This window comes from Chinchilla lanigera, unplaced genomic scaffold (assembly GCF_000276665.1).
Source record: "Chinchilla lanigera isolate Chin_1 unplaced genomic scaffold, ChiLan1.0 scaffold00017, whole genome shotgun sequence".
NCBI lineage: Eukaryota > Metazoa > Chordata > Mammalia > Rodentia > Chinchillidae > Chinchilla > Chinchilla lanigera.
This window is the reverse complement of record NW_004955418.1, coordinates 11,625,314-11,646,248: the sequence shown is the minus strand read 5'-3', so window position 1 is coordinate 11,646,248 and position 20,935 is coordinate 11,625,314. Positions and strand designations below refer to the sequence as shown.

The following is a 20,935-nucleotide window of genomic DNA, read 5'->3' as shown; positions in this document are numbered from 1 at the left end:
AAAAAAAAAAACCAAGAAAAATACCCTCAACAAATTACCTCCTGGAATTTTTAAGTTAAAGTGAAAACAGATGTATTCAATCCTGGTATTTCTGTATTCACTGTGTACTGGAGCACAAAGATAACTAACCAATATTCTAACAGTTTAATAATTTACTGTGATAAATAAAGTTCAAACTAGTAATATATAACTTAAAAAGAAACTACTTTACAAAGCTGCTTTTAAGAGTGTTGGTGTAGTTATTCCATTTCCTTTGTTTTCATTTCACTTTTTTTTTGGTACCAGGAATCAAACTCCCAACCTCACGCTTGCTGGGCAGGCGCCGTCCCGCTGAGCTACATCCCTGGCCCTCATGGGCTTCCTCTAATAATTCCCATAGAACATTACATAAACTTGATGAGTTTCAATTTTTAAACAATACATTTTCCAATAAACTATTTGACAGTGAAAATTAAAATGTAACAAAGTGTAAAGGAGATAAAAATAATTACTGTTTTAGAATGTTTTCTCACTGCGGTTTTAAAATGTAAACATCTAACTAATTGTTGGCTGTTTTTCTTGCTTTTGTTTGGTGTGGCAAATAGGTGAGCACGTGTGATGTGAAGCTTCGATGGACTTCCAAGGCACAGGCCTATTTCTCCCACTAAAAGGAAAACAACTGTCCATGTACATGCAACAAACACACGCAGTTATGAAACATCAGTTTTCAAAACGTTGTCCGTACTGAGCAAATAATGCTGTAATGGCGCTCGGTTCTCCAAAATGAAGGTTGATTTTCTAGCTGCAGGATAATCGCCTGTCTCCCTTTCACCCATCGTTCACTCCTTTGTTGAGGTCTTGCTCTATTGAGACGGTAGTCACATCTGTACTCTGATTTTGAAATGACACCTCAGTGCCTGGTGGTGGTGGCTTGTACAAAAAAATTGCAAGTCCGTTGAAGAAAATAGTGGTAATTTTACAAGCAACACCTAAATATAAAAACCAAAAATTAATCATGCATCTGGGGCTTTAGTTACTGGAAAAAGTAATTCGTTTTAAGAAATTCTTCATGACTACAAACCTACTCCTTAAAGGCAAGAATCATATGAGAATTCTAGTTCTGTACTTTATAATCTTAAAACATTAAAGAAAACGAAATACAACATTTATATATAAGTTCATTAACTGGCAATTATTTTCTTTCTAAACAATTAGAATTACTTTTTTTTTTTTTTTGTATTTTTGAGACAGGGTCTCACTATGCAGTTCAGGCTGGTCTTGAGCTCACTTTGTAGCCCAGGCTGGTCTCGAACTCACAATGATCCTCCTGCCTCAGCCTCCTGAGTGCTGGGATTACAGGCATGCGCTACCACACCCAGCAACAATTAGAACTACTTGTACAGTAACACTTGTCCTATTCTTGGTCACGATCTGCATTCTTGTAGATTAAGTGTTGTACAGAATCCAATAAATCCATGTTTTATTCTAACTTTCATAATGCAATGTCTTATCTAAAAAAAATTACAAGCAAAAGTCAGTGGAAAAATAAAATAGCTTATACCACCATTGAGCCTGAATAATCAGTTGCAAAATTTTCATATCCAAAATGGAAAATAATTATAAAAATAAAAAATACTTTGTAATTCTAGCAGAAAACCTCTATGGAAATATATCACAGTTAATAATAATTTACTCTGACCTACAAGCCCAAAATACAAAATGTTGAAAGTTCCTTCACAAGCTTGGATTCATTTTCAAATAACTCCTTTGTCAACTAACTCATACAGTAGTTGGCTTTGAGCTCAACTGTGTGAAATAAAACCAGTTTTAGCCTCAGCACCCAGCTGAGTGTTAGCTGAATTCGTGTCAGCTGAGTAAGTTAAACATGGTGTCACAGGGTAATTTATCCAGTTACTCATTTCTTTTTTGTCAATCATCAATATTGTATTTAAAAATGTATATTCAAAAATCAAGAATGTTCATTGATCTAAGCGTTAGTAGATTTGTAGGAAGAGTCTATAGATACAATTGTTATAATTTCTGTTGGTTTGTTTTTGAAAATTTAGTTATGTGTCTTTGGTAGTAATTTCCACTTTCATTACTGAGTAAGAGAAAGGACAAATCATTATCTGTATCACTCAGCCAAAAAGTAGGAAGGAAACGAAATAAACCTTACATATGAATGGGCTGATAAAATGTGATTTGGGGAACTCAGGCTTGTAGCTAAGTGACAGAGCACTTGCTTAGCATGCATAAGACCCTGAGTCTGTTCTCCAGCAAAACAAGGAAAAAATACGAGAAAACTGTCTCTTAACAATAGGCAAAAGTGATGGGAAGATTAACTTTGTCTATTTTACTCAATATTAATGCTCAGGTTATTGGAAACTTGATGACAATCATTCCAGAGAGTTTCTCAGAAATCTCCTGAAGCTTCTGAGTACACTTCCTCCCAAAAACTGAGAGAAATGGTTAAACGCAAGGCATACGATAAGCGATGTAATGAGAGCTAGTATTTTACTGTCTTCTTTTTAAGCCTGGGACTTGCAGACTTCATTCAAAGCCTCTACAATGTGCTGTGACAGCTGATCTGCACCAGCGGAGAATGAGCCTCCCAAGCACAACTGTGATCTAAGTAACCAACAGCAAGGTTTTCTGACCCAACACTCGTTTACTCCAGCGTTACCAAGAAGTCACTTACTTATGGCTACAAGCATATGGGCCATCTTGATGTTATCATAAACCCAGCAAGCTCCTTTAACCCCACATTCATTAATATCCCACAGAGTACATGTGCTATCGATTGTGGCACCAAATATAATCGGTCCAGGTATGGTACCTAGAAGAAATACAGACAAGATACAAATAGGTACAGATTATAATTTACAGTCACAGGTTTTTAACATATTTTTGTTGATAAAAAATAGGCATGTGTGTCAACATGCATAGTAATTGATTCATGTATAAGAGAAAGGGATATAAAGAAGAATAGAAAAAATATTTTGATGGTTATGTATAATTTTAAATTTCTAATCAATTTAAACAAGATTTTAATAAAAATTTCTAGCACAAACTGGGTTAATGTTAAGTATAATCAATATTTTAATTTGTTGCTTTTTTATTTTAAAGAAAAAAACAAAAACAAAACAACAGCAAAATATAAAACAATACAGAATTTCAAAACAAGATAGGAAATCAACAATGGCTGTTGTATTACTTATCGCTATCTTCAAAGCAGTTGCTCAGATTACCAGATATAGGTATGCAAGACGATCAAACAAACATTAACTGTTCCTTTCAGTAAACCAACACAAATTAGTAGTAATGTGATAAATGAATGTGCCCTTGAAATTAACTATTATAAGCTGGGCATGGTAGTGCACACCGGTAATCCCAGCACTTGGGAGGCTGAGGCAGGAGGATCGTTGTGAGTTCAAGACCAGCCTGGGCCACAAAGTGAGCTCAAGACCAGCCTGAACTGCATAGTGAGACCCTGTCTCAAAAAGAAAAAAAAAATTAACTATTATAGCTTCAGAAAATCAAAATAAGTTATTCCTGACACACAAGTAAGTCTGCTGAACTATGTAAGTGTATGCACATAGACATAAACTAATGTGGATTCATGTACATACAAGACAATATGAATGTGTGTGCATGAGAGGGTGTGTATGTGTAGATACAAATGTAACTCCTTGCTAACACACCCGGCAGTACTATTTTAAATTTTAAAACATTTAATTTTTGTTGTTCTTTTTCACTTCGTTAGTACATGTGTGCAGTACACAATGATTATATTTGTCCCGGGGAGTGGGTGCATGTACACCACACATGCTGATTCCTTTTTATGCCCTTCTCCCCTCCCACACCCTCCCTCCATCTCTTGGACCCCTCCCCTTTTATTAAAGATCTATCTCCCTGCTTCCTACTATCCATCTTTTATTTTGCTCTTTAATTTCTTTATATTTTGGGTTTCTCCTATAAGATATCATTTGAGATTTAAGCTCCTGTGTCTGAGTTATTTCAGGTTGTGAAGTACTAAGTTACCATGGAGGGTGGATCCACCCTCTCTGCGCATTCCACATTGGCAGATTTAGCCAACTGCGGGTTGCAAATATTCCCCAAATATTGTGCCGTTACTGAAAGTGTTTATTATTCTCTTCCTGTCCCTATGCCCTATACAATACAGTAACAATTTACATAGAATTTGCATTGTTTTTTGTATTGTAAGTCATTTAGAGATACACTAAAGTAGGTAAGTTTCAAGTGTATAAGATAGAAGAGCCAGCATAAGTTATATTAGAACACTGCCTCCTTTTACTACGAGGCTTGAGGAACTAAGGATTTTGGTACTGGCAGGGATCCTGGAATCAATCCTCAAGGAAACAGAGGGATGACTGCAGTTACGGAACTTGTGCTTATTGTACATCGACTGCAGCACAGGATTTGAGGGAATACTGCTTAGCCAGTGATTTAGGCTCCTGACCTACCAGTAGCACAACAACAACAGAAGTGCACCTAACCAAAATCACTATCTTAGTCCTTTTTCTGCTGTTAATGTGCAAATATGGGCAAAATGCTGAATCCCACAGTTCCTTAATTTTCTCATCTGAAAAATGAGCAAGTTAGGCAAGTGATCCCTAATATTTTAACTTTTTGTTTTTGCTTTCATAAATGGTCTTCATGTTATTTTTTATGTTTCTCTGTTCCTACCTTTCCTACATCTGGAACCTTGTACAGCTCTCTCCTCTAAATCCTTCCTTTCATCAAATCTTATGTAGTCACATTATTTACATCACAGTTACTTTTGAATTGTTTTAGCTCATTATGTTTTCATGTCTAATACAACATAATAGTGTCACAAATGGAGATAAAAGCAGAAAGAAAATATGTGCTCAAGGCCATATTTTATCTTTCAAATGAATCAGGTATAGTTTTTCAGGTTACATTTACAACAGGTTTGGAAACAATAGGTAACAAATCAGGTGGATGAAAAGTAAAGGCATTTTATTCACATTCAAGAAGTAATATTACATCTTGAACTCTGGCAAAGAGCTTTGTCAATGACAATTATGCAGTCTTCCTCTTTATTCATTTTCTTGACACATGCTACATCTGAGTAAATTAATAACATCAGTGAAATAAAATAGCAACACTTAACACTGAATTAAGTAAAATGCCATACCCACCCAGTAATCGAAGCACCATGAACTGGGTCCCCAATGCTAGAGACCGCTGCCTCTGATCAACACACCTGGAAATATTATAATATAAGTGAGACAAAAAAGTTCTACATTCATTCTCTGAGCAAGTACAAATCTTTATCAGTTTAGCATTTCTGTACCAAACTAAATTTTGTGCATATAAAATACAGTAAATTGCTTATATGAACTTAAAATTAGTTAAATCATTCTGGGTTTATAAGAGAAGAGAAATGTTATCTGAACTAAAATAGTGCAAATAATGAAGAGTCACTAACTCCTCTGAGTTTTAACAAAGGTAAAGGAGAAAGGCCATACACTGATAAGAACTGACAAGAAGGTTCTTTTCATAAAACCTGTCAATAAATTAGATCTAGAGCTCGCGTATACCAGCATCCTGCTAGTGCAAGTTATTGTGCTGCTTTAGGATTCTATACTCACAACTTTGATTCAAAAGAGCACCCAAATTCCTGACCTAAGTAATTTGGTAAGAAAAAAAAAGCCATCTAAATTGGAAAGGAGGAAATAAAAAAGCCTTAGTTTCCCAATGACAAGAATTTTCATGTAGAAAGCCCTAAAAACTCCACCAGAAAACTATTTAGTACATGGTCAGGATACAAATGAACAAAAAATTAAGTTGCATTTCTATATACTAAGAGTGAAATTTCAAAAAAAGCAACTAAGAAAACAATCCCATTTGTGATAGCATCAAAAGATAAAATAAAATACTTCAGAATAAACCTAACTTACAAAGTGAAATTCTTGAAATTTAAAGAAATTGAGCATTAATGAAAAAATTGAAAATAAATGGAAAGACATCTTACTTTTCTTGCACTGGAAGAACTAATTGTTAAAATTCCATACTACCCAAAGCAATCTACAGATTCAGTGCCTTCCAGATCAAAATGCCAATGGTACCTTTCACAGAAATGGAAAACACAATCCTAAAACTCATATACAGCTACAAAAGACCTAAAGTGGCTAAATGAATCTTGAGCAAGGAGAACAAAGAGATAGGCATCACACTACCATATTTTTAAACATAGTAAAAAGCTATGGATATCGAAAGAGTATGGGTCTGGCATAAAAACATACTTATAACCAACAGAGCAGAGAGCCATACAATAAATCTATATACTTATACTCAATTGATTTTTGACAAAGGTATCAAGAACACATAGTAGAGAAAGAAGACTTTCCTCACTAAACCAATAAATGAAGTTGTAAAAACTGGATATTTACAAACAAAACAATAAATTTGGACCCTTGTTTCATACTATATACCAAATTCAATTAAAAATGGACTAAAGACTTAATACATAAAGAGTTGAATCTATAAAATGTCTACAAAAAGCATAGAAGTAATTTTTTTTTACTTTAGACTGGACAATGACTTTTTATGTCAAATAAAAAAACCTAACTAATCATCAGGGAAGTATATATCAAAACCCTGAGATATCACCTCAGACCTGTTACCTGGCAATTACAAAAAAGATAAAAGACCACACATGTTGGCAAGAATATAGGAAAAAGTGAACTACTGAATACAGTTTGAAAGAATGTAAATTGGTATGGTCATTATGAAAGGGAGCATACAGTCTTCAAAAATTAAGAATAGAATTAGCATGTTATGCAACACCTCAGGTAGGGGCATATATCTAAGGGAATGAAATCAGTATGTGGGAGCTACCTAGGCACATTCATGTCCATGTTATTCACAATAGCTAAGATATGGAATCAGCTTAAGTGTCCATTCATAAATGAGTAAAGAAAATATAGTACATAATACTAGTCAGTTTCAAAAAGGAAAAGAAATCTTGGCATTTTTTGACAACATGGATAAACATGGTGTACGTGCCAACTGAAATAAACCAGACAAGGGCATAATACTACTACATGATCTCACTCATATGTGGATACTCAAGCGGTCAATTTCATAGAAATTAAATGTAGAATAGAGATTGCCAGGAGCTGAATTGGGCTGATGTCAAAGGGTAAGAATTTCAATTAAGCAGGATAAGCGCTGGAGAAGGAATACAAAGCTTGGTGACTGTAGTTAGTAATACTGTATTACATACCTGAAATGTGCTAAGAGAGGAGATTTTAAATGTTCTCATCTCTCTCGCTCTCGCTCTCTCTCTCTCTCTCTCACACACACACACACACAAGTGGTAACTATGTGAAGTGATGGATATGTACAGTAGCTTGATTGTGGTAATCACGTCACATTGTGTATTTATTTCAAAATATTCCTTAAATATATACAAACTTTATTTGCCATTTATACTTCTCTAAGTCTGAAAAAAAATTGTTAGACTTGCGTTTATTCAAAAAAATAGTTCCTTTTAAACTATTATGATTAACCTAAGTTGTAAGCACATAATTCTTAGTCTAACTCTTGACACTGAAATCCTACTCATGAGATAAAGGTACAAATTTGAGACTGCATAAAACAGCTCCTGAAGCTCAATCTGACCCAAAAATAATTCCTTAAGTAGTGAGCACTGAAGATTAATGAGACAGAATGTTAGCCCACAAGAGTTCTGAGAAACAGCTAGTTGAAGGGTGATTTATATAATTTTTAAACGTGAAAATTTAAGATGGGCATGGTGGCGCACACCTGTAATCCCAGCACTAGAGAGGCTGAGGCAGGAGGATCGTTGCGAGTTCGAGGCCAGCCTGGGCTACAAAGTGAGCTCAAAGCAAGCCTGAACTGCATAGTGAGACTCTGTCTCAAAAAGACAAAAAAAAAAAAAATGAAAATTTAAAAAGCATTTTCTCTAAATATCTTCAATTTCCATTGTAATATGATTCATGTTAATGATTTAATGTTAAAACTGCATTTTCAAATACATGAAAAGGAAATGAGAACAAAATACAGCAAAGGGGAAAAGCCCTTAGACCATGGAGTCTATGTTAGGGCACACAGGAAAGATTTTTAAAGTAGTATACAAGAAAAGCAAGTGAAAATACAAAACACTGGCCAACAGTTTAGGTGACTGCAGGCTTCTTATTGATTAGCCCCATGTCTAGGATGATTTATTGTCAAAGCATTTAATGCTGGAATGCATGTCGTTCTGATTCCGGGGTATGTGGAGTGCATTTAATTTTCATGAAACACAGCTACAGTGTACCTATCTCCAGCTCACCACTGAAGCTGGACGAAACAATCAGAAAAACTAGCTCCAAGCACCCACCAGACAGGCACCGCAATGGCACTTTCATACACACTATCCCATTAAAACTTCAGACATCTGGGGTTCTGTGAGGTAGCTTTCCTAATGATAGAGAAATCACGTTATTTTAAGGGCTGACTTTACTCAGCATTGGTCAGTATAAGCCCCAGCTGAGCCCTTGGGTTAATTTCGTTTGCACTCAACATGTTGTCTCAGGGAATGAAAATTTCATAACACAATCCATACCTCAATATGGACACAGTTATAGGAGTGCCAGCCATGAAGGTAAAAATCACAGTAATAAAAAAAATGCCAAGGAAAAAGGGCAAATTTGCGCAGTGAGTTTCACATTTTCCAGCTCTAGCTTCGAAACCCACGCTCTCTGTAGATGTTATCTGGGCCTTCTTTTCAATACACGAACAGTTGTAATAGATCTGAAAATATGAGACATAAACATACTGAAAGTGTTCATTGTGAAAATGTACTTCTGCCATACATCAGATGATCTCCATACATCTCTCAAACTGTTCTGATCCATATATAATAAGAAATTCTGAGAAACACTAATTAATCTTAAAAAATTAAGGACGTAGATACTATGCTTAAGCAGTTTAATCATCTGTATTTTTTATCAACTTGTAACCTATTACTGGTTGATGACTTACAACACAAGCTGATGTTGAATATTACAGTTATACAATCTCACATATTCTCAACTACTTTCCATCAACCATAATTACTCAAATAATGTTTTCCTGCTAACTTTCTTCTTTTTCATTATAGGAAGAAAAAGGCATCTACCTTTACAATTTCACTCTCTGCATTATTTGAAAGATCAAACACTATAATTTTGACAAGTGCATAATACAATTAGTATGTCCTATAACTATGAAAAAATTACTGTTTTTAGTAATGAGGCTTTAACTCTACTGTGTGATTTCTCTGAATTACTTAACTGAAAGCAAACTATCCTTAAGATGATACTTAGCAGTTACTACAGACTCCGTGCCCACGGCCCATTACCGGGCATGTCATGCCGTGAGCAGCTCTCCTCTGCCATGCCGCTCTGCCTTGGAGCAGACCAACCATGCAAGGACTGAAACTTCTATAATGTAAGCCAAAATAAACCTCTCACCTTTAAAAACATGGATGGGCAGCAGTTCAAAGCTACAACACCTGCCAAATTCCTAGTGTAACTGGCAGACTCTAAAAAGAAGGGGTTGCCAGGCATGGTGGTGCACCCCTGTAAACTGGAGGTTGAGGCAGGAGGATTGCTACTGGGCTACAAAATGAGCTCAAGGCCAGCCTGAACTGCACAGTGAGATCTTGTCTCAAAAAGAAAACTAACTAAATAAATAAATATTAAAAATTTAAAAACTAAAAAGACGGGGTTAAGTCAGAGTTAGCACACTGTGTGCAATATGTTGACTGATAAAGAATGATAAAGTAAAATCTTAATGAATTAGAGAAAAAAGCAAAAGATTAGAACTGCACATACCATGCTAGTCTATTAAGTCTACTATGTTCACCCCCATTTCTGATAAATTTCTCAATGTTCTTGAAGTAATTTGGCCAGATAATATGAAAAGGAGGTCCATTGATTATCACGTTTGGTTTACCCCCAGCAGGAAGAGCAAAGCCTAGTCTAGTGAGATAAATTTTTAAAGAATTTATTATACATAAGCTCATTAAAGGTAAGTAGATATGTGTATTTACAAGTGCTGTATGAACTTAAAAGTGTAAAATTTCACACACGTGCACCCATGTTGGTTTTGAACGAAATCTATAATACTTTTATAGATTATTTCAACTAATTATTTCTTATTTATGCAGAAATCTTTTCTTACAGCTGTCAAGTTACCCTCAAAAGGGAAAAGAAATGCCATTTCTTTATCCCACATTTCATATATTCAAGACTGTCATATGATTCTTAGATAGCTTTCTTCATTACAGTCTCTTATACCACAGTATGTTTATACCAAGTACTTTTAAAGATATCTATCGCATTATCTACTAATGCACATTATTTTATCTGCTGCTCGTAACCCGAATTACATAAAGGAAGAGGGGCACAGAAAAAGAACAGGCACTGTACAACCCCACTAGAGGGATCCGGACGATTGTAAACACACAGAGACATGTCCTCATGCAGGCTAAAGGAGCAGGCCCAGTTACCTTTGGTTTACTCTTTGAAACATAGTTTAAACAACCTGCAAAGCAGGGAGAAAAATATTGGACTCCATCTCCTCCACACAGTGGATAGTAATAAGATCGCAAACAGTTACAGTTGGTGTTACAAGGGGCTGTCAAGTTTCCCAGCGCTCCTGTCCTGTAAATAAGAAAAGGCAGAAGGTGAGGTTATCTGCGTCATCACATGAGCAAACAGTTCAGAAGCATCTGTTCCGTCTTGCCATTCAGTCATTCATTCACTCACTCAACACATAATTAAATTACACACAGCGCACAAATCAAGTCACAGATCTGCCTTTGTGCATAAGCTTAATTTCTTACGGGAGGGACAGGCGGTCAAAACAACAGTGATGTCTGCTGGTGATATAAAATGTAAAGCAAAGGGAGTGAGGAAAATGAGGTTTTGCCTTTGGTGCCAGACAGTTCCTGTGGGGCACAGGGTCTGCAGACAGTGAGCTATCTAGCAGCACTCGAGCCTCCAGCCGCCAGAGGTCAGTAGCTCTCACATTCATTATCCCCAGAAGCCTAGAAAAATATGAAGTCTCCAAGGGTGAATTCCAGCTAGTGAATTTACCACTGAAGAAACTAAGGTCTAGACAGATTAAGTTACTTTTATTTCCTTATCCAGTGTAATCTTCCCAGCGTTGCTTCATTCTGCCTTTGAACAGAAGCAACATCCTTCAGGGTACCAAGGACTGCTCTAATTAAAGATGCTCCTCCCACGCCTCCTATATGCATTCTTCCACCCACACATACTGAACAAGCGCTAGGCTCTCTGCTGGTAACGGAAAGAGAAAACTGAACAAGATAGTCTACATCCTCAAAACTTCCATAGTCCAAGTGTAGAGCTGTACATTGATAATTAGACACTAAATGCTCACTGTGTTACTGATAGCTACAAGGTAAATTTTAGAAATACCAAGGAAGAACAGGCAACACAAGCCAGGTCTGGAGAAGAGAGACGGAGACACTACTACCTGAGACGACCTTAGAGTCCGCACCAGCCCGCCCTCGGGGGAGGAGAAGATAATGAACAATGCCGGAGACACAATGAGCATTGCTGCAGGGAAATCAGGGCCCAGGTCAAGGAGGGCCTCCTGGGCCTTGTTAAAAACAATGATCTCTGACCCTCTGGCAAAAGGTAATCACTAAAGCATTTTCAGACTGGAAAGAGGTATTTGTAAATGTTCATTTTAAAGAAATAATCCTAGAGACGGTGTAGAACATGAACATGAAGGAGGGAGACACATTATGATGCCCCAGACAACAGGTGAGGACAAGTTAAAGGAACGCTAACACCCAAGACAGGCTTGCAGGAAGCACTGGAGGAAAAATCCCAGATATATAATCAGTGCCCCCTCTTTAAAGGACTGAAAAGTTAACGGTGACTCCCAGGGTGGGGGAACGGATGGAGCATCGGGTGGGGAGGAGGTGATGAATACATGCACGTGCATACTGAGATGAAGAGTTTCAAATCCGGTGAAGAAATCTGGCCTGACGCTAAATGCTTTACACAGTAGTGGCTTTCACCCTAAGCTTCATGCTCAGCTCTTTTTATTTTGAGACAGTGTCTCACTAAGTCACTAAGTTGCCTAGGCTGGGCTCCAGACTGCTGTCCTCCTGCCTCTGCCTCCCACAGTGCTGAGATTACAGGTGTTTGCCGCCATGTTGGGCTAGAAATCTCTGTGTGTGTTTGCATACAGATGCAGCGGAAGCCACCAGAACTGGTAAGACTGGCCTAATACAGTACAGTGAGAACAGCACAAGGGTCGCGGGGGTTACCCGCTGAGTACATAGCGAACTCCAGCTGTGTGCTAGCGAACTGCAAAAATACATCTATTATTATTGGTTTTTTTATGTATGTGGTGCTGGGGATTGAACCCAGGGCCTTGTGCACGCAAGGCAAGAGCTCTACCACTAAGCCACATCCCCAGCCCTCAAAAATACATCTAAAAGAAAGCAGGAGTCAGAGCCAGGGTTGAGAGAGAAGCTAGGTATGGCGGTGCATGCCTGTAATCCCAGCTATTCAGGAGGCTGAGGTAGGTTTACAGTCCCAGCTATTCCGGAGGCTGAGGCAGGTGTATAACCCCAGCTATTCAGGAGGCTGATCGCAATTTTCAGGCCAAACTGGAAAACTTACAAAATAAAAATGAAATCAATCACAGAGCTCTTGGCTAGCCATGCCAGAGGACCTGGGTTCAATCCCTACTCCAAAAAAGCAGAGAGAGAGAGAGAGAGAGAGAGAGAGAGAGAGAGAGAGAGAGAGAGAGAGAGAGGAGGAAGAAAGAGGAAGAGGATGAAGGGGAAGGAAGGATGAAGGGAGAGATGGAAGGAAGACAGGGTGAGGGAGGGAAGAAAACAAACCAAAAATAAATCTTTGGAATTCTGATGGAAAAGGGAATGAAAACGGTAGACTGTTAGTAACCCGCCCCTCTGCTGCAGTCTCGTCTTAGTCTAACCTGTTGCCAGGCTGCTGAAGATTCATCTTTATTAAGCATGGTTTTATTCACAAACCAAACTTTGCAGTCTCTACCCATAAAGGGCTTAGATCAGCACAGATCCAGAAAGATTAGGAAAAATGACCCCTGCAACTCCACAGACAGAGTTTACACAATTTTTAAACTTAAGAAGTCCACTAAATAATCAGCATAGCACCGGCAGATAATTCCTAGGAACACACAAAATGTAAGACAGCGTAACACAAACTACAGCACAAATAAAGACACAATGTGTGCTTCTGTCATCAAGGGTTGGGTATGTTAACCTGAGGATTTTATAAAGATTTCCGCATAGGTAAGGGGAAAATTGTTAGTATGAAAATAGTAAGTAAATGTAAAGTACATTACATTTTCAATATATATTATTAAGAGTATTTAGTGTTTATGTTACTTTAAGATTATCCAAAATAGTTTACATTCAGCACTTGTAACTTCTAACATTTACAAAAATGTATATATTCTTTTCATTTTTTTTTCTTTTTGGTTTTTTTGGTTTTTTTCTGGTACCAAGAATCGAACTCATGACCTTGCGCTTGCCAGGCAGGCGCTGTGCCACTGAGCTAAATCCCCAGCCCCACAAAAATGTATATAGATATAGATGCGTATCAAAAGTAGAACTAAAACACTAATTTCTTACTAAAATCCAAACTAGTGGGGCGTAGTGGAGCATGCCTATACTCTCAGCACCTGGAAAGCTGAGGCAGGAGGATCAGCACAAGTTCAAGGCTAGCCTGGGCTCCATAGTGAGTTCAAGGCCGGGCTGCAATGCATAGTAAGACACCATCTCAAAAACAAATAAATAAAATTCAAACTATTGTTCTATAATTATGCCTCTGCAGTAGGCAAAGATTTCCCTAAAATTATTGCAAAATCTTACTAGATACGGACTTTTAAGGAGCCATTTCAAATAAACAATGAAATTCTACCTGTAGATGTATACAGGAAAACTGTGTGAACTTACTGTTATTTCATATTTTATGAGGTCTTAAGTATAAACACCAATCATCATTAACAAAATATGATGCCAAAATACTACAGAGAAGATTATCAAGGCAATGAAAGAATAATGGGGGATTTTAATAAATAATAGGTTTCTGCAAGTGTGCTTAGACAATCCCAAATGAATTTAGTGTGGCATCCAAAAACTGAATAATAAATTAATTTGAAATATACTATTCAAGCCAAGTGTGGTGGTGCACACTTGTAACCTGATCATTCAAGAGGCTGAGGCAGGAGGATCGCTGTGAGTTCGAGGCCAGCCTGGGCTACAAAGTGAGCATAAGGGTAGCCTGAATTGCACAGTGAGACCCTGTCTCAAAAAGACAAAAAAATAAATAAATAAAATATTATACTACTTTGTGATGTGATCCCTGTCACTATACTTATATCTGTCAATATGCACACATATATAAACATACATACATATAGATATACAATATGGATACACATATAAACATATAGATATAAACGTACATATAGATACACACTCAGGTAAATGTGGGTGTGGGTCTGTACACTCACATACAACTTTTCCACCACTAAGAAATGTATATGCACCATCTCTATGCTCTAGGTCGGTGCATCTTGATGACCCAGGCCTCCAACACCCCACACAGACACCGCCACACTTCCCTGCCTTTCTGCAATGCCAAGAACCCCTCACTCTTGCGTCAACTAGAAAAGACTAACGGGGCTGACACCTACTTTGTTACTCAGGGTGATGAACTATGTGCTGAACTATTCACAACTGTCTGTCTTTCTAAAGGGAGCATACAGAGACAGTGGTTTGTCAGGATAAATTTGAGTGACTTTTCAGGAGTGAAAAGTCAGGTCTGCACAACTTTAGCTACTTGTGAACACTTCCAGATAGTTTTTCTACTATTTCCAGACACATCACGCAAATCCCATTCAAGCTAACCCCTGAACCTAGATTCCACTTCTTAGAGAATTTATACCCAACCTTCCCTCAACTCGAATCTGAAAATTCTTTGTAGCCCTAAAGGATATTTAAACCAGATCCACTAGTGGGCCATGAAACCTTTCCTGAATGTAAGCAACTAAAACTGAAAAGCTTTGCTTCTTTTGCCCTTCACATTCCTCTCTGTATCCCCAGCTACCGAAGTCATTGCTCAGTTACTGTCTTGTTTTCCAAGCTGTCCTTTAGAACACTTGGCTACACACAGAGGTCTGCAGGAGGAGGCATTCAACAAATGCCGAGAAGGTGTCACGGAGCCAAACAAACACTGCTTCCGAGTGCTCGGCCTCACGTTAACATGAATGGCAACTACAACCCATGATGACTGTTACTGGTAAACATCTCCAAGCAAACAGCATCCCATTTATGTCATCTGAGGAATGGATTACACAAAATTATGGACCTGGAGTACCACCTCCCTCAATGGCTTCTCGCACATGTAATGAAATAATTAAAGCAACACCGTAAGCGCTAAAACACATTTCTGTGCAACACTCTCCTGCATGAACCCTTACTCATGGCTTAGGATTGCAAAGCCAAACAGAGCAGGCAGACAAGGAAAGATAAATGGTCAAACTAGTTTAGGCAGAAACACTCTACAGGACAAGCTAAGTATTACGGAGTTTTGTTTTGTTTTGTCTTTCAAGACAGGGTCTCACTGTGCAGTTCAGGCTGGCCTTGAGCTCACTTTGCAGCCCAAGCCGGTCTCAAACTCACAATGATCCTCCTGCTTTAGCCTCTTGAGTGCTGGGATTACAGGCATGCACCATCACACCCAGTTTTGAAGTTTTTACTTCTGTACAAAAACCCTGAATTTTACAGTAAATATACAATAACACCGAAGATTGTCTTTATTTTAATCTCTCATCTAGTCCACTCAAACTATTTATTAAGATGATTTTTCATAGGGAATAATTTTCATTTCTTAAATTTTTTTAATTAAAGAGAACTATACTGTGAAATTCTCCCTACAATGTTGGCTTAGTCTGGTTTTCTTTTTTCTGCTGTATGAAAATACCCAAGACTGGATCATTTATAAAGCTTGTTTACGTTTACATGGCGGAGGGTATTGTATGGTGAGGCACACAAGCAAGCTGGCCTGGTTCTCTCTTCCTCATCTTAGTAAAGTCACTCATACCATCGTGGGGGCACCACCCTCATGACTTCTTCTAATCTTCATTATCGCCAAAGCTTCACCTCCACATACGATTAGCATCTGAATTTCCAATACACAAATACTAGGGAACAAATTCAAATCATAGCAGATGCAAATTTCTCAAAAGCAAAGTTTTTTTGCGTATCAATCTCTGTATCCCAACCAAGCACACTGCTCAGCATGTGGTAGTTGTTTCTTAGACAAATCTCTGAATAAAGAGCAACAACTTCTAAGATATCTTATTTAATCTAAACACACACACACACATTCTTACATTTTATTTTTTGCATTCTGAAAAAGTTTAATATTTTTATAAAGTCCATTCTTCATCATCTGATGTTAAAATAGATCCCTAGTTTCTTCTCCTGAGATTAACATGAAAAAGCATTGGAATATATTTACCCATTGTATGACTCAGAGACACCTGCAAAGGGCTCATTTTCACATTTGGCACAAATAAGTAAAAACGTCAGCAGGAGCGCAACTCCAGAAGTGACCAAAGCGAACTTCATGGCATGTTTACACGTCATTTTGAATTTTGAAACAATGACACCACCTAGAATCTGACCAAGAGCAGCTCCAGGAATTAAAACAGCTCCTAATGAGAAAAAGTAAAAAAGTACATATGGACACTCAGTAACTCATAATGAGAAAGCATCAAAATAAACACCAGTGTGGCTGTAACACATAAAAGTACTTGCCTAATGCATAAATGACTTAATAGTAAACACTGAACATTAAGATTTCTCTTTAGTGTGTAGGATTTGTCTTCCTGAGTTCATACAATAAACTGATTTCAGCGAGGCCTGTAATCCCAGCAGTTGGGAGGCTGAGGGAGGAGAATTGTCACGAGTTCCAGACCAGCCTGAGCTACAAAGTGAGCTAACGGACAGCCTGAACTGCATAGCAAGACCCTGCCTCAAACAGATAAATAAATAAATAAATAAATAAATAAATAAATAAACTGATTTCAGAAAATCAGAAAATGAAAATCATAATAGGGTGTAAAGTTCAGGGTGTGGGATATCCAAATTTTATGCATATATACACACACATATTTAATGTTTAATGTGCTGAATTAAATTATTAGAGTAAATGAGAACGAAGAAGATGCTTTACCTCCAATGGTAGCTGCAAAGCTGGATGTCAGTCCAAATTGATTCTCTATAAATTTAGGTAAAAATGTAGCAAATCCAGTAGTAATTAAGGCTTCTGAAGAAGTTGACAGAACTAAACATACAAAGACAGTATTCCTCATCAAATTCTAAAGAAAAAATACAGTTCACCAAATAAATAACTACGATCATAGTATCAAGTGCAGCATTCAAATGACAGCACAATGAAATAGCAAAAAATTTTAATACTCACCATGTAAGTATCTTTAAAAATTATACCATTTTATATCACCAAAATTTAGCCATGGATAATTACTAGGCAGAGCACTAAGAGGATTGATGAATGATTTTGCCTTTATTGGACTCACAGGGCCAGGAGGAGAAGATAGAAACCTATTTACAAAGGTTGCCTTCCCCATCTTACTCTGAATGTGCGTACTACACATCTACCACTTATTTGATTTTTAAAATTGTGTTCTGAATTCCTTCAGCCACTAGTGCTCACTTCGGAAGCACATACACTGAATTCCTTCACCCAATCGCAGAAGGGCCTGAGACAGGGAGCACAGACAGAAATGCTCCCAGAGGACCAAGCTCATGGTACTGTTCGAAAGTGTACAGTGATTAAGAACACTGCCAGGCATGGTGGGGCACGCCTGTAATCCCAGCACTCGGGAGGCTGAGGCAGGAGGACCACTGTGAGTTGGAGACCAGCCTGGGCTACAAAGTGAGCTCAAGCTCAGCCTGAACTGCATAGCAAGACCCTGTCTCAAAAAAAAAGAGCCAAAAAAAAAAAAAAAGGAAACAGAAATATCATGCAAAGATACTTCAGTGATATCCTAGCTGAAGAATAAAAGGCTGCACCCATAGAGACCTGAATCAGAATATGAAGCCTTGAGGAAGCCATAGAGATTGAAAAAGAGCAATGGTGGGCTGGGGATTTAGCTCAGCGGCAAAGCATCTGCCTGGCAAGCGCAAGGTCGTGAGTTCGGTTCCCGGTACCGGAGAAAAACCAAAAAAAAAAAAAGAGCAATGGTGAGTAATGACTGTTGATGATGATGTAAATTAGAATTTACAAAATACACAGTGCAGATGTCTTACATGAGAAAATAACAGTAGTTGGAATTAAACTTTAAACAATTGCACAAGAACATGCATATCTATGGAAGGAGAGGAAGGCTGAAAAGCAATGAAGAACCACAAAACACTGATACAGCCAGTAAAATAACTCATGCAGTTTCAATTATCTTACTCTGGAATAGTTTTACCTACAGCACAATGAAGTAGTCTGGCTGCATGTGATAGTACACGCCTATAATTTCAGCACTCCCTGGATGAAGGCAGAAAGGCACCAAGTTTGAGGTGCCTGGGCTACACAGTGAGACCCTATCTCCAAACAACAAAAAACTGCCAGGCATGGCGGAGGGGAGGCTGTAACCCCAGCACTGGGGAGGCTGAGGCAGGAGGATCACTGAGAGTTCAAGGTTAGCCTGCTCTACACAGTGAGTTCAAGGTCAGCCTGGGCTACACAGTGAAACCCTATCTCAAAAAACAAACAAAAAAGTGAATGCAAGAGTTGTTTACGAGTAAGAATACATTACAAAAATTTGCATGGGAGTGTATGTATGTATATTGTTTGCATGAATGTATGACTGTACACAATAAAGACAGACATACATACCTCTGTACATGTGTGTATGTATACATATAATGCGAGACAAAAAGAGACAGAAAGAAAAAGAGAAACCATTTGATTTTACCTTTAGAGCCACTGGAAAATCTTTAATACTCTGCCCAAAATCCTCATCTATCTGTGGTAAGGAGCTGCTTTTACTCTGATGTGTCTGGGAAGTTTTCGCAGCTTGAATTTTTGCTGTACCTATAAAGACAGTAAACTTACGCGCTCTATCATTTCACTCACTTTATTTCGTCCTTCCATTCTATTCTATTTTTTTATCCCTATTCCCTCCCTTCCTTTCCCCTCCCCCATCCCCTGCTCCTCTTCCCGTTTGAACTTTTCCTTCCTACTTGCCATATGATAGATATTATCATCCATTTTTGTCCTTATTTACTCTTTGAGTTTCTCCCACAAAAGAAAAAAATGCAATATTTAACCAGGTATTTAAAAGTATGGTCTCAAGGTGAACCTCTTTACCTAAAAATGTCTCAAGTTTATCCTTCTTTGTGGCAGAGTAGTATGATTACTTTTTAACTGACACGATTCCACAAATATATAAATTCCATAACACAAGAGATCAGTTCCTCTCTGTGAACAAAACTGTTCAAATATCTACGTACGTCATCTGGGTGTGCGAGGAGCTGGGGTTCATCACCAGTAAAGAAGTGCCAACCAGTCTAAATATTAAAATGAGACACGTTTTCTCGCAACACACACTCTCGCATTTGAAGTCTTAAAGTGTTTTTCCCTCTCAATCGGTTCTTTTTTTCATCATTTTTATATAAAACTATCTTTATGTCTTTTTCCTCTGCTTCCTTAAGGGAAAAATATGCTTAACAGATAAAATAATATTTGCTATCTATCACTGTGTTCCTTTGATTTTTAGTAACAAGACTGTGAATAAATCTGAGGAAACAGTCAACATACAGAATTAGAAATTGCATGGCGCAAGGTATAAAGAGTCCACCAACTTGTAGTCTGTCAAGTTTTATTTTGCCTTTTTCCAAAAATTAAGCATCTATTCCGCTGCAAACATCAATGGAAGCAAATACCTTCAACCTAAAGAAAAATACTTCCACAAATATGCATTTTAATTATGGAAGCAAGATCGGATAGAGAAGGGAACAGATATTATTTTCTTTATGAAAAGACTAATATTGAAATTTTAATAATGAAATTTGGTAAAAATGAATACCACAGTATAACTTCGATGATAACTGAAAATAAAAGGATTTTTCAACTAGAAATAATTAATGATGTAAGGCAGGTTGGTCCTCAAAATTAATGACCCACTGAACACAAACTAATCATTTAAGAGGTATTTTACCTGGCATATACTTGAAGCAAAAATTGAGATCAAACATAATACATTTACTAAGTAATAGAGATATGAACAGTTTTATTATTAATTAAAAATAGAGAAAACCCATAAATGTTAAGGCTGCTATTCAGTATTTTCTAAAATGAATATAGATATTTGAAAGTTTGTGTAGGCAAACAATTGAGATTCTATAACACAAACAAGATGAATCTGTTTCATATTTATCATGTAGAAAACCACGTCTGGTCTAGAATTAGCATAAAACATTCTCAGTTTAAAGAAAACAAGTTTACCTGGTAAATGTTTTGGAAAGCAAGAGAAAGGTATTATCAAAGACCAAGCAAAGAGCCAGGATACAAGAAATCCAATCCACCAAGCCCCCAGCCACCGAGGGTCATCCTTAGTGACATCAGTGCTACAAGAGAGAAAAGCAAAAGTAAAAGTCAGCTCCACCTTGCTCATTAAAACTCAGTTGTGAAAACTATCTAGTTTATAACTCAAGTGCATACAGCAGGACATTACTATAATATCAAAAATTTTAATGAAGGTTTTGTGTTGATTCAAAAAAAGCACAGATAACTAGGTTGTAAGAATAATGCTTTAGAAAGTATTTTAAACTGACAAATATGACAAAGTCTTAAATATTTAATAG

The 20,935-nt window shown here is 37.4% G+C and overlaps 1 protein-coding gene across 1 annotated transcript in view; it reads right to left on the bottom strand.

Annotated features, from left to right (window-relative positions):
- Positions 1-6: 6 nt before the first annotated feature.
- Positions 7-20,935, bottom strand: part of Slco4c1 (solute carrier organic anion transporter family, member 4C1) — a gene marked incomplete at its 5' end in the record, with an annotated part of 59,227 nt that continues 38,298 nt past the window's right edge. Inside the window, 9 exon segments of the mRNA XM_013513034.1 lie at positions 7-968; positions 2,678-2,815; positions 5,163-5,227; positions 8,597-8,784; positions 10,526-10,679; positions 16,572-16,767; positions 17,289-17,433; positions 19,045-19,163; positions 20,577-20,698. Coding sequence (XP_013368488.1) covers positions 808-968; positions 2,678-2,815; positions 5,163-5,227; positions 8,597-8,784; positions 10,526-10,679; positions 16,572-16,767; positions 17,289-17,433; positions 19,045-19,163; positions 20,577-20,698 — 1,288 coding nt within the window.